This window comes from Nannobrachium achirus, assembly GCF_963921795.1.
Source record: "Nannobrachium achirus genome assembly, chromosome: 9".
In the NCBI taxonomy this organism is placed as follows: domain Eukaryota; kingdom Metazoa; phylum Chordata; class Actinopteri; order Myctophiformes; family Myctophidae; genus Nannobrachium; species Nannobrachium achirus.
In genome coordinates, this window is record NC_137818.1 from 42,128,680 (window position 1) to 42,142,696 (window position 14,017).

General features: G+C 45.2%; 1 protein-coding gene across 1 annotated transcript in view; it reads right to left on the reverse strand.

Annotated features, from left to right (window-relative positions):
- The window catches only part of ntsr1 (neurotensin receptor 1 (high affinity)), a gene marked incomplete at both ends in the record, with an annotated part of 93,601 nt that overhangs the window by 25,549 nt on the left and 54,035 nt on the right, over positions 1–14,017 (reverse strand). Inside the window, one exon of the mRNA XM_080732775.1 lies at positions 9,939–10,140. Within this exon, the coding sequence (XP_080588901.1) occupies positions 9,939–10,140 (202 nt within the window). The remainder of the gene's footprint in view (positions 1–9,938; positions 10,141–14,017) is intronic.

The window sequence follows — 14,017 nt, forward strand, 5'->3', positions numbered from 1 at the left end:
AATTAGCTAAGAAATTTCGCAGAAATTGCAGGCTGCGTTCATGATTTGAGTAATTTAGTTAAAAACAGACCAATCCTGTAAACTTTGTTATGTTAGCCAATTAGGATAGAATATGAATCGGACAACACACGCGCACACACACACACACACACACACACACACACACACACACACACACACACACACACACACACACACACACACACACACACACACACACTCCCCTCCCCTCCCCTCCCCTCCCCTCCCCTCCCCTCCCCTCCCCTCCCGTGTTGAAATTGATCCCATCTTTGGTGTACTGATTAGGTTGACCACCTCTAAAGACTGGCTTCAAAGGTCTTGAAGGGTGGGTTAAAAGCCCCGTCATTTCCACTTCAATTCACATTGGGAATTGGGAACCTTTAGCTGTGCTATTTATCTAGTTGTTGTTTTTACATTTTGACATTTTACTGTAATGGGAAACATAAAGAAATTTAGTCGGTGGAGTAATTTCCCACCCATTTGTCTTCTAATAGCCTTTACAGTCAAATCTTTCCCACTGGGGAACATTTTAGAATATAGAACACTCCACTCCCTCCGCCCTTCCTCTCCGTTATTGCACTTCGCCTTCCTGCAATTATCTGATTGGGAGAATTGAACCAAATGGACCGAAACTGTAGAGTTGATGAGCATGTATTGTATATACATTGTATAGTTTATCTTGTGAGAACCTGTGTAGATATGGATCATCCTATTGTATAGCGGCCATGACATGATAAGAAGATGATGTCAAGTTTAAAAAATACAAAGCAGGCTGGTCTGAAACATAAAAAAGGCTAAAGGAAAACATTGCAAATATCCACATATTGTGTCTAACGTGTGCATTTTATATTTTGCTGAAATTTAGCTTTAGTGTTAGTTCATGTAGACACAGAAGGCAAAGTTCTAGCTGTTCTCTTCCCCGGACCCATCCCTACATACAAGATTCTATTGTGCTCAAGTTTACAATAATAGTAATACATAGTCTGGACGTCATCTTCTTGAATGACAATTCAAAACGGAGTAGCTCTGTAATTAAAATCAGCTGTGTTTGGGGGAATGTGCAGCAATGGGAATCAAAAAGCTGAATGTAATCAAAGGTTCATTTATATTCAAAAAGTATGTCTATGTCATCATGCAGCATGTTTCTGTTCACAGGAAATAATTAAGAATGGGCTATTTAGGGACTTTTGGTATAAAAATACACAAAAATGGTTTATTTTCTATTTTTTTTGGCATCTAGGGTTAGGAATGCCCATATGATTACCATGGATAAGCTCTAAACGTGAGAACAAATATTTTTAATTTCACTGGGTCTTTGATGATTGGAAGTTCATGTTTGTTTATGTACATCATACCTCATGCTCTGCTCTGCAAACTGCATAAATGGTTATGTTATTTCTTAATAAATGGCAAATGGTTAATTCTGAGCTGAAGTGTCTAAATTAATTCACCTTAATCTGCCTTTTAAGAGGGCTGTACAAAACAGTCAGAAGTGAAATAAGCAATAGCTATAGCACAGAGGGGTTGTAGTATTGGATGCACAGCCACTAACAAGGTCATACTGGATGTCATCGAATAACCCTGAGTCCATACTCCATACTGCCAGAGGCTCAAATATAATGAAGAAAATATCTTGTCTATTATCATATTATACCAAGGGATGCACAATGTTTAAATTAAGAATTTAAACAAAACTTTGGATGGGAAAGGACATAGAGGCCGCTGAGACGGCAGAGGAAGGAAGGGAACGTGGGGGTTAAGTGAGATAGAGTGCAAACTAAGGTCAATCCTCTCCACGAATTGAAATGGACCTCCAAAGGCTGTTTTTGACAACACAATTAAAAGTTCACTTTAAGTCATACAGTATTCTAGACAGTATCAGTGGAAAGAGACAGAGAGAGCTGAGAGAGAAGTAATGCATACAAGTATGTGACCAGAATGGCGTGAACCACCAGGGCACTAAATCCATTATGATTCACATATCATTTATATGGATTCACACACTCATACAGTGTATCTACCAAGGTCAAAGGAAGCACTGGAGAGTGATGGACAATTCTGCTGCTCTCTGCTGCTCGCTGACACTCTGTAGCTACTAGGGCTGTCCTCGACTCAGGATTTATGAAGTCGATTCGAGTCGCGGGGGTTAATCCGACGCGTCTACTTTGTGTAAAAAAAAAAAAAAGTGTTGCTTTAAACCACGTCAACATAATACAATAAATACATTAAGATGAATTGAATACACAGTGTTTTCGGTGATATCGGTGAGCGAGCACAAATGTTATCTGCATAGCAGTGTACAACCATAGAGTACAAATAAAACATCTCCGCTGTTTCAACTCTGCCCCGTCTCTCGGCAGCGTGCAGTATAGATGAGACATTTGCGAACGATTCCACTCTCTTGAACGGCTCTTTTAAATGAACGATGGGATCCAGTCCGCAGTCGCGGGACACAGAGCACTGACAGAGTAATGAGTCAGTGTCGAGAACGGTTTCATTTCAGAAACGGATCATAAACAGGCGGAGGCACAGCTCCCGCTAGAGCCAGCAGTGTGGACATGTCATGGACGCAAACACAGCGAAACACAATCATTCATCATGGATTACAACACTGGAACAATTCAGAAGCACTTTAATTAGAAAATGTATTTTCGCCTCGACTCAAACAATTGGCGTCGATTCCCGGGGCTTAAAACGACGCGTCGATTCGTCGATTTTTAGGGGACAGGCCTAGTAGCTACTGGATAATACATATCACACGCCGCTGTAAACTTATAGTAAGTTTTATTGGCTTCATAGCCATTACAAATGTCATCATTTTCAAAGATCACCTTCAGACAAAGCCTTAACCACTTTAAGCCCAACATCCCTATAAGAGTCATGTCATAATAGGGGGACATTGGCTTGTAGATAGGCTATTGTCTCGAAGAGATTTGGTGTAGAGGGCAAAACGTAGGGGACCAAGCAGGGTAGACAAGGGTGGGCCTGGATAGGCCTACGCCACCCATTTCATTTTTGTGCCCACCCAAAAATAACCAAAACATTTGTGGCACGATGCGCGACAAAGCGATGCGCGGCTATCTAGGAAGCAAAGAAAAACAACACAGTTTGATGTGATCATAGCTCAGTCAATTATGAAGCAATTTATAAAATTAAAACGTCCCCATATTGCTTGGGAAGTCCACTTCCATTACAAATGACTGTATTGTGTAAATATTTAAATGTTCGGCTATTTTAAAATAGCCGATGTACAAGCTCGCATCTGTGCCCACCCACATTGTGCCAGGCCTAGCCAGTTGGTAAATCCTGGCTATGGCCATGGGACCAAGTATTGACCCCTGGCGACTGCCGGTCAAAGAAGTACATACTGTATAGGGTTAAAATGGTTCATTTTAACTTTGCAGCAGGCTTTTTTCCTCAAAGAAACTGAGAAAATGTCAGTTCACTTTTCCGGCTCCCCTGGGGGTGATAAAGTCAAAAGGCCGAAATTACAGGAAGTCCCCAACATCGTCAGTGATCATGGCACATTAAACCAGTTGCGAAACTGCTATCTTGCAATACAAGACGTTGGTATGCCAACTGGTATGTCTGTCAGGAGAGATTACATCAGCCTCTAACTTCCTATATAACATCCATGTCCACTTTATGTTGGCAGGGTTCCTTGAACATTTGGGGCTGAAACAACTTTAGGTTGGGAATTACAGATTAGAGACATTTGTCACACAACGCAGCGGCTCCTTGTCACGTACCACACTCTTTTTCATCTTCTTGCCAGAGTCAACAGCAGTGATTACTATGTACCTGTCAGAACTACAGTTAACCCATTAAGACCTGAGGCCGATTCTACAAATGCCTTCTAAATCAGTAGTTCTCAAACATTTTCGTGCCAAGAACCCCATGTATATGGCCACGGACCCCCATGGTTGTGCAAGGGTGAGAAATAGACATCAGTATCAAAGAGACAGCAGCAGCATGTTAACCCATTTAGGCCTAGAATTATTGAATGCTTTAACCAGTGAAAAATAGCAGATATACAAGCTCACAGCGCGGCACCGAGTGCCGCGCTGCGAGCTTGTAGATCTGCTATTTTTGAAAAAGTGTGCAAATCTTTGACTATGTTTATTTTCAAAGCGAACGTTTGCAACTCAAATTTTGCTTCTGGGTGGTCCCTGGAACTAAATATTTTGAGATGGGGGTCCGTGGCCAAATAAATATCATTTTGGGGGTCCTTCACATGAAAAAGGTTTGAGAACCACTGAAGTCTCTCAAGAACAGACTAACTGAGCTCCATTTAAGTGAAAAGGACCTTTTCTTTGACGATGGCCGGCCAGATTGCTGACATAGAAACATATGTTTTTCAAAAAACCTTAGAACGATTCAAAAGACACTTATAGAATCGGGTCAAAATTTAAATTTTCACGATTTAAAACAAATAGCAGATCTACAAGCTCGCAGCGCGGCACTCGGTGCCGCGCTGTGAGCTTGTATATCTGCTATTTTTTAATATTTAAAGCTTAAAATATTGCGTAATAATGTGTTCAGGACAAAACTGGTACCAACTCATTTGTCTCGAGGGCGGACAAAACGAAGCAGTTAACATTTCCGCTAGATACCATCAGGGGGGCACGCCATGTAATGCTAAAAACAGCTCAGTGAAAAGCATGGCCCGAAGCGCTACTGAAGGACACCCCTGGGAACATATAGATTTCAAATCACTACGTTCCTTTGCATACTCAGGACAGCGTTCGAATCCAACCCAAACAAAGCATTAGGGCCCAAATAAATAATGTATACTGTTGTGAAAAATCTCTTGGGGAATCCATTTCACTGACGGCTACATGGGACGGAAAATACAGTTGAGCTGCATTATGGGTGAAAGTGTCCTCTGGTGTTTGTGTTGAGGCAGACTGTTTGCACTGCTCTTGGGAAGTCCATCAGCAGGCCGGTGGCAGAGAGCGGGAGCTCATTTGTCTGGGTTCTATTCCAGCGCGGCAGCAGCCTCCCCGTCGCAATCTGTCCTTGTCAGGGGCTCCAACAATGCACTCCCACACTGACCACCCTGGTCCCCTCGCAGACGGAAAGACACGTACCCAGAAACACAGACGGGCACACACGCATTACGCACATAAACAGACACAGACGTACGCAAGCATAGAAACAGCCACAGCCACAGCCAACATGCACACGCGCACGCACGCACACACACACACACACACACACGCACGCACCATTGACATTCCAACACCATAACGCTCTGCTCTGAGCCATATATCGCAAATGATTCAGGACGAAAGCACCGCAGCCCTTCACAAGACTTTCAGATCGCCTCAGTTCAACTTTTAGCTCTGAACTTCTCTGTTTCCCTATTCACCCTGAATAGTAAACTTACTTACAGTACCTACAGATGTATATGTGGTTGTGTGCTGGAGTCGCACATGATAACAGATCTACAATCGCATCCTGCATTTTTGCTGCAACGACGAAACATGAATCAGGCGACAGCATGCAGCGAGACTATGTGTGGACGCGCTGAGGAGCTCCAGAATCTTGCCCTTTGAAGCTACCAGGGTGATGGGATCAAAGCCTCAGCCAGGCCATTTGCTTCATGTGCCTCTCCTGCTGTCTCAGAGCTCTCCATCACTCTTCATAAAGGAGAGGCCATCGACGAGAGTGGGGCTGTGCTGTTCACTGTCGATTTAGGAGGCTTCAAAGCCAGCTCTGCATGGGCAAAGTCTTATCTCTGTAAAAATAGTTAGAATTGCACTTTGAGGCTTTTCCGTCTTTTATCTGTGGGAAACGTATATTTCTCAAGGACCAATGTACATGAAGTCGGGAGGCTCATACATAGCTGAGACTGGAAACGGCATGCTGATGTCGGATTCGGCAAATGATGAAACTGGGGGCACATCATTGCATAATTGTGGGGAGATTGATGCCTAAATTATAAGCCGTTTAAATCAACCTTTTGCTCTCTCTCCCACACGCACGCACAAAAGCACACACGCAAACACACGCGCGCACACACACACACACACACACACACACACACACACACACACACACACACACACACACACACACACGCACACGCACACGCACACACACACACACACACACACACACACATTCCATAAATGAGACCTAGAATAGGGGAAGAGCAATTGAGTGAGGGAAGGGGTAAGAGCGAGAGGGAGGGAGGGAGAGAGTGGACATAAGTCTGTGTCAATGTCGTGCGCTGCGCTGCCAGGGGAACATAATTGATGAATGGGAACCCCAAAGCACATTATGGTCAAGCCATTATGCTGATTATGCCTATACTTCTGCGTAATAAGGGACCAACGTCCCAGAGTATTATTAGAAATCATTCCAAAAGGCTTTTGCCCGTGATTGACTGAAATTGCCTGGAATTATCGAAAGCAAACTACGTCGTCGCCAAAAGTGCAAGTGCTGCGCATCTTGCATAGGGACGGGCCTGAGCAAACCATTGCAGCAGTTATGGGGGAGAATCGGCGGAGGCTTAATGTAATGATGTCACCAATCCGAGGGCGTCTGCTCTGCATTCGTCCCAAATTGAAATAAACTTTCCGTTCGGCACGCGATAGACATTGGTCATTATACAGGAGTTTGGGGGCTTTGGGAGAAAGCCCTGAGAACATACCAAGCATATCAGAGAGAGGGACAAGAGCGATTCTGTCCCAGGAGGAATGATTTGGGTCCCTGGAGGTCTTAGAACAATGGAAAAAAGTCTCTGGGCCGCGGCTCCCCAACGTCCAGTGACGCATATATAATTCATAGAATGTTCCGAGCAGCGACCGGTTGATATAGATGGCTGTGATGTCATGGGAAAAGAATAAGCGTCCTATGCTCTGTTACTACTGCGATTCTTCAACTTAATGGAGGATTAATTGGCGCGAACTTGTGGAGGAAACTGACGCCATCTGAAACTGTCCGACCAGTCACGGGAGGCGCCTGTACGTAAAAAAAGTGCGACAGACATGTAAGCACACATGCCTGTGTGCGAGGGCATGCGTGTGTGTAGCAACTCATGCACTGTATGTACGGATAATCACAGAAAACACACCTCCACAAGGACATGTCTTTGAACACATGCACCCACCTACTGTATCCACCTGTTTCCGCGATAATTTACTGTAGAAATATTTGTGGGACACTTCCGGAGAACAGCAGACATACAAGCTCACGTCGCGTCGCAGATGCAACCGTTGTGAGCTTGTAAATCACTCTCGGCTGCGACGCCGGAAACTGCCGCACAACTTCTACGAAATGCACAATGGGATGTTGGAAACTTGTGGATACACAATCACATAGGTACAACACGTACAGTATGCACACATGTATACACACAAACACACACATAAATGACCAGTAAGACTCCCTAATCGGGAGATAAGCGACCGTAGGTGGCTTATCTCCACAAATAGGGCAAAAATTTGTTTTTCCAAAATGTTCCTGATCCATGTTGATGACATGAGTGTAGACATGCTGTGTAGTGATATTCGTGATTTTAGGGAAAAAACTGTAGGAGCAGTGTCCAAAAATGTGTTTTAAAAATCGGCCTGAAGGTGGCGCTACAATAGGGCCATGTGAGAAATGAGGGGTGGGGTCTCCGCGTTGCCTTGGCGGACGAATAGGTACCGGCCCCGGCTCTCCCGGACGTTCCTAGCCCGAGTTACGGCATTTTATGTGCGCTGCAGTGGCAGGGGGTCCTCCACTGGGGGCGCCACCACTTTTGCATCCGTTCTGGAGCACCAGGAGTCGGTGGTCCCCGGGAATTCCCCGTGAGCAGCCCCGTTGGGGTGGTCATTTGGTCATTTTTTCACATTTGGTCATTTTTTACATCTGGGGGTTCCCCAGGGACCTGGGGGTCCCTGGGGCTCCGGGGGTCCTTGGAGGTTGTAGTTTGGCAGGCAAGGAGTGTGTGTGTAAAATCTGGCATGGATCGGGTCAACGGGTGCGGAGATATAAGCAGGGAAAAAGTGTGACGTGTGAGCACATTTGGTCATTTTTAACATCTGGGGGTCCCCCAGGGACCTGGGGATCCCTGGGGCTCCGGGGGTCCTTGGAGGTTGTAGTTTGGCAGGTAAGGAGTGTGTGTGCAAAATTTGGCATGGATGGGGGCAACGGTTGTGGAGATATGAGCAGGGCAAAAGTGTGACGGACTCACTGACGCACAGACAGCCCGTGGAGGTTTTGGTAGTAAATGCGACCTACGGTCGCAATAAAATAATATACAATAAATCAGTTGTTATTGGTCCCATGGGTGAAATTCTGTTTTCAGCTTGACCCAGCTGCTGTTGAAGTGGTCAGACTAAGCACAGGGGGTCTGTCTGTCTGTCTGTCTGTCTGTCTGTCTGTCTGTCTGTCTGTCTATCTGTCTATCTATTATCTTCTATCTATCTTTGTAATCCAAGTATGTCCTGTTTATTTTCACGATAGTATTTTCTTTCAGTCAGGACGGTTTTCTAACAATCTCGATGGAGCTAATTAAGTGTACATCCAGAAGGGGACAGAGGGGAGTCTTTCACAAGGGTCAGCAGAAAACCACTGTGAGTATGTATTGGCGTGCTGTGTGTGTGTGTGTGTGTGTGTGTGGGGTGTGTGCGTGTGCGCACATTGTTTGTAATTGTATACAGTGTTTGTGTGTATACAGTAAGTCTAGGCAAACATATGCGCAAATGTTTACATCTGTGTAAACAAAACTCCTAAACTCGTTGCCTGTGTAGTGTGTATGAGAATGGGCATGTTTGTGTGCATATGTGTGAAGTGTGTATGTGAAAGTAAGTCTTGCATAAGCCAGCCGATTAGATAGATATTTAACATCTGGGGCACAATGACTGAAAAGTGTTTAAAGACTGCTCCTTCAGACAGAAACCACTGACCTCCTTAGGCCAACCACAGACCAACTTCCATTACATTCAGCCAAACAATATCTTCCCCAGTGGTGGAAAGTAACTATTTTGAGGAGTATTTTACATTTTCAATACTTTTACTTAACTCCACTACATCTCAGAGGCAAATGTTGTACTTAAAACTTTACTTTGACTTTTCAAACCCTCAAATGAGTAACCTAAGTATTGTTTGGGCGTTTATGTAGACTATGTTTAAGTTTATGTAGACTATGTTTAAGTTTACAGAATGTATACTATGGCAAAGCTAAATAATTACTTATTATTGACTAAAACTGAGCAAACTTTCTCTATGATTTTAGTTAGTTTGGTAAACACACAATAGTTTCCGTTAGTTATGTTTTTTTTTTTTTTGTAAAGTTAAGTAAAATGTTTTTCCAATTCTATTTTTCTGTTTTGTTGTTCCGGGTTCCCACACATTTTTACCAATTCATTTCCAAAACTTTTCCAAAACTTTTCCAGAATATTTAACCCAATTTCCAGGACTATATAACAATAATTCAGCTCAATGACAAGTCGCTTACTCCTATGCACAATGCCCAAAGACCAAAGTAGTGTATGGCAGTGGTTCTCAACCTTTTCAGGCTGTGACCCCCGAAATAATCATATTTTAACTGGGGACCCGGCACCCTGACGAGCACTAAGAGTTGAGGAATTTTGTATAATATGTTTCTATTGTGAAAATAACGCCTCGCAACGCAAGGCGTTGTGAGCATGTAGATCGGCTATCTTCACAATTTCTGCCTCTAATATTTGACAATTTGGCCAATGTTTAATTTGTCATTTCAGAGGTATTAACAAAATCAATAACCAAAGACAATACATAGCTATTTTTTCCAGGTCCTTCCAGGACCCTTGATCAATTCCAAAACTTTTCCAGTACTGGAAAAATATTTTTCTAATTTCAAAATATTTCCAGGAATTTCATGACCGTGGGAACCCTGGTTGTTAGTTTATGATAACCGTGGTGTGTGTGCATGCATGACTTACTGAGAACCAGCACTCCGTGGCGAAGTGACTGTGCGCGGTTGGGCTCCACGGCAACGTTGAGCGTGGTAGGGTTGCCCCCGACGATGCAGATACGGTTGTCTTGCTCTGTCTCTCGGAACATACGCAGCAGCTGATTGGCTATGACCCCGTTCAGCACCGATATGGCTGTCATGGGAACCACGAAGGACAGAAATGCGTTCACCTGTTGAAGGAGAAGAGAGCAGGTATTAGCTGTTAGATATTAAATGATATGGTGAATAAATATACCAGTAAGACACCCTAAGGGAGAGAAGCGACCTCGCCCTAAAGGGCACACGTGGGCGTGCACACATGGGCGTGCGCACATGGGCGCGTGCACGGACCCGCCTGGGTAACAGCAGACTGCTGGGCGAGCGCTGGCGCTTTGGCATGGGATCAACTTTGACCCAAAAAATGCACAGACCTGGTTGGTTGTTTAATGTGGAAAAAATGCGGCCATATTTTCCCAAATATGGAGATATACATATATGGGCATTCCCAGATATGGGCTTAAAAGAGTGTGGTTTCCCTAACAGAGCATCATCTGGGAATGCCCATATATGGACTTAATATTGACGTTTTTGGGCCGGGTAGAGTGTCGGCCAGAGAGGGCCTCGGGCCGGCCCAGTTAGGACCATGCCTTAATTTCCGGGCCCGTTGAGAAAGCGGAGCTGGTCGAGTCATCATAGTGATGTCAGGTCAGCTAGGTATATGCCTTCTGCTGAGCTGGTCAAGTCATCATTGTGATCATCACAATCATCATTGTCAGAACAGGTCAGTGCAAATGAATTCTGTGCATTCATTTGCATCATTGTGATGTCAGAAGAGCATGAGGTGTGACAGACAGACAGACAGACAGACAGACACAGGGCCGTAGCGCGTCTAATCGGCTCTCTAGGTGAGCTCTCTCGAATGCGCCCCCCCCACTCCCGAGCGCGCAAAGCGCGCGCGCGATTTTTGCGGGTTTTGGCGTGAATTTAGTCGGTTTTGGGCCGGTTTTGGGCTGGTTTGGGTCCACTCCCTCCATTTCCGCGCCCCCTCGGCGCCCCCTCTAGGATGGCGCTCTAGGCGACCGCCTATACCGCCTATAGCTAAAAACGGCCCTGGTGTGTGTGTGTGTGTGTGTGTGTGTGTGTGTGTGTGTGTGTGTGTGTGTGTGTGTGTGTGTGTGTGTTCCTCTCCTGCCGCTTGGAAGCTGCACACCTGCCTTCAATCAGCTCCTCAACTCCCTCAGCCAACACGCCTCCATCAGCTCATCACCTCTTCTGGATTAACCCTGACTCTTCACAATACCCATCATCAGATAGTGGTTTCATCTTGCTCAACTCAGACAGTACTTATTTCCATATTTTCCTTCAACCTGGGGCAGGTTTAATCTTATCTAGTTTTGGGGGAAGGGGGCAATAGGAAACTAAAGCCTTTCATTATGTTACAAGCGGGGCAGGAATTTCAGGGAGGCCATGAAGGCCATGGCAGTCATTGCCCCTAAATTTGGCCTTGTGCCCCTCCAAAAAATGTCATACCGTGGGGCAGGGGCGGAGCGTCCGGTTAAGCTGGGTAAGCGGCCGCATATAGGCCCGCGAACCGCGGGGGCCCGGCTGTCAGCCTCCAACTGACTGTCAGTCTCAGTCCAAATGACCGTCAATCTGCCTGACCGTCCCCCTCCCTCGCAATTGGGTCCCCTTTCTGTATCGCGCTGCCTCTGTTACACCTATTTCCTGTTTATATTAACCTGGGTAAAATGTCGCACATTGGGAAGTAAAGGGAGCCACACACTTTATTGTGAAGGACCACAGGAAGAGCAGACAGATGTCATGGCTTCATTGGCCTCTATTCACAGACAGACAATATGTTGTTTACGTGTAGTGAGAAGTGTAGTGGCTGCAGTGGAACCGCGCACTTTCAAAACCTTTTGTAATTTGTATCAATTAAAATATACCACAGACACTTTCAAACGAGACAGGCAGCGATGCACAACACAAGCAAGCAAGGCATTAATCATTCATGACAGTGGATATTGTACAATTATGCCAGCGAGGAAACTATACAATGATATTATCATCACAGATACTTTCTGATTCTGGAACTGGTGGAAAAACTAATCTGTGAGTATTATTGCCTGAACAGGTCAACTGTTATGACTTCTCTTCTCTATCGTGCTGCTGAAAGCCTGTATCAACAGAATAATGTGCGTTTTGGTTGCATAAGATGTGATGCACAATTGCTGTGCGCTTGTATGCATGCTATTGTGGCGATGTGTGCCAGTCAGATAGGTCTGTAACTGTTTTGTGTAGCTGTATTCATGTATATAAATATATGGCATGAAGGCATAAAGAGCTTGACATAGCCGGTGGAGGCGGCGGCGGCGGCGGGGGGGCGCCCCCGACGGGGGCCCGAGCATTGTGGCTCGCATACCGGCCCGGTTCTGACTTGTTCCGCCACTGCCGTGGGGCCTTACAGTAATGCCCCAGCAGAGGAGAAAGTGGTACAGTCAGTACCACTTTCTCCTTTGTCTCTTTCTTGTCAATATGTAGACAGACACCAGTGTCTCTTTCTTGTCATGTAGACATCAATGACTTTTGTTGAGTCTCTTTTTAAACCAATCCAATATCTTTGACTGGTGCAGGGCTGAGCATGGATCAGATTGTAAATACCATAATTTATTTATTTCACTTCAGATATACTACATATTACATTTAAAATCATCTTTACCCTAAAATTCAATTAATTATTTCAATTGACTAAAATCTTGTTTTAGTTGATGGCCTTCCTACCATGGCATTTGGCCTTTTGTGCCCTCAAACAATGGACATCACCAAAGGCCAAGTGGCCTTGCCCCTAAAATGATGAAATTCCTGGCCTGGTTACAAGTTACCTAAGCAACAAGTGGCTGCCAATTAACCACTAGAACCAAGATGATTTCCGCTCTCATGACCTTACTTCCTCTGAGAACCGGAACACCTCGCTCAAATAAAACTAGCTCCAGCCTAGTGGTGCCCCACTGTGGACAGATATGGGAGATGAAAATTGCATATCTCTCTCTCTCTCTCTCTCTCTGTCTCTCTCATTGTCATTCCAAATGTTATGAAAGCTACAGCATAACATTGTAACAGTCCTGCAAGAAACCCAGAAGCCTGCAATTTCTCCCTTGGCCAATTTATCCCTATTTGCAGAGTAGTAGATCTTTTGCTTTCCCATACGGGACAACCAGGTTCAAGTCCAGTGGTTAATCATTGGGGATGGGGACTTGACCCAGCACTGATTTTCCCAGAGATAAAGGGGGGTGAATGTGGGGTCCGCTCATAATTTCAACATCCCATTATTCCCATTATCCATTAGGTTGGTGTGAGTTTAAAGATAGGGTTAGATATACTGTAATCGGGCCACCGGGCCAGTCAGACCAATGGGACGTTGGAAAAATGGGCCGTCGGAATAATGGCATGGCACCATGATTGTAGCAGAGTGGCCATACTTAAGCATCGAATCCAGATGGTTAGCCTGTTACACTGTACACTATTGCACCCTGGCTCAAAATGGCAGGCATGTGTCAGTCTTTTTTCCCCAAAATTTTTAATTTGTAACCCATTTTTCAACCGGTGTCTTATCTAATGTAATCCTCTGCACTACACTCCCTCTGCCAACCTGGGTAGACAATGGACTGACCTCATGCTTCCTTCTATGCATCCAAGTCGCTTCTTTTCACCTGACAGGAGGGAGTTTCCCCTGTTGGACGTAGGGCATGGAAGGAACACGTTATTCCAACCAGTTTCTTTCCCCTCCATCAGGCACCCCAGCTCCCCACCCCAGGGGGAGGCAGTATAGACACCAGTATTATTGCATGTTTTTTGTGAGGGTACCTACCTTAGGAGACATGGGGAGAACATGCAAACTCCACACAGAAAGGCCCTTTTGCCAACCCCACCCAGGGTATGGGCACTGATGACACACCCCCAGCACCCACAGTGTCCCTGGCAGGAACCCAGGACCTTCTAGCTGTGAGGCGATAACACTATCGACTGCGCCACCATGCCAGGCATGTGTCAGTCTATGCAAAGGAGAGT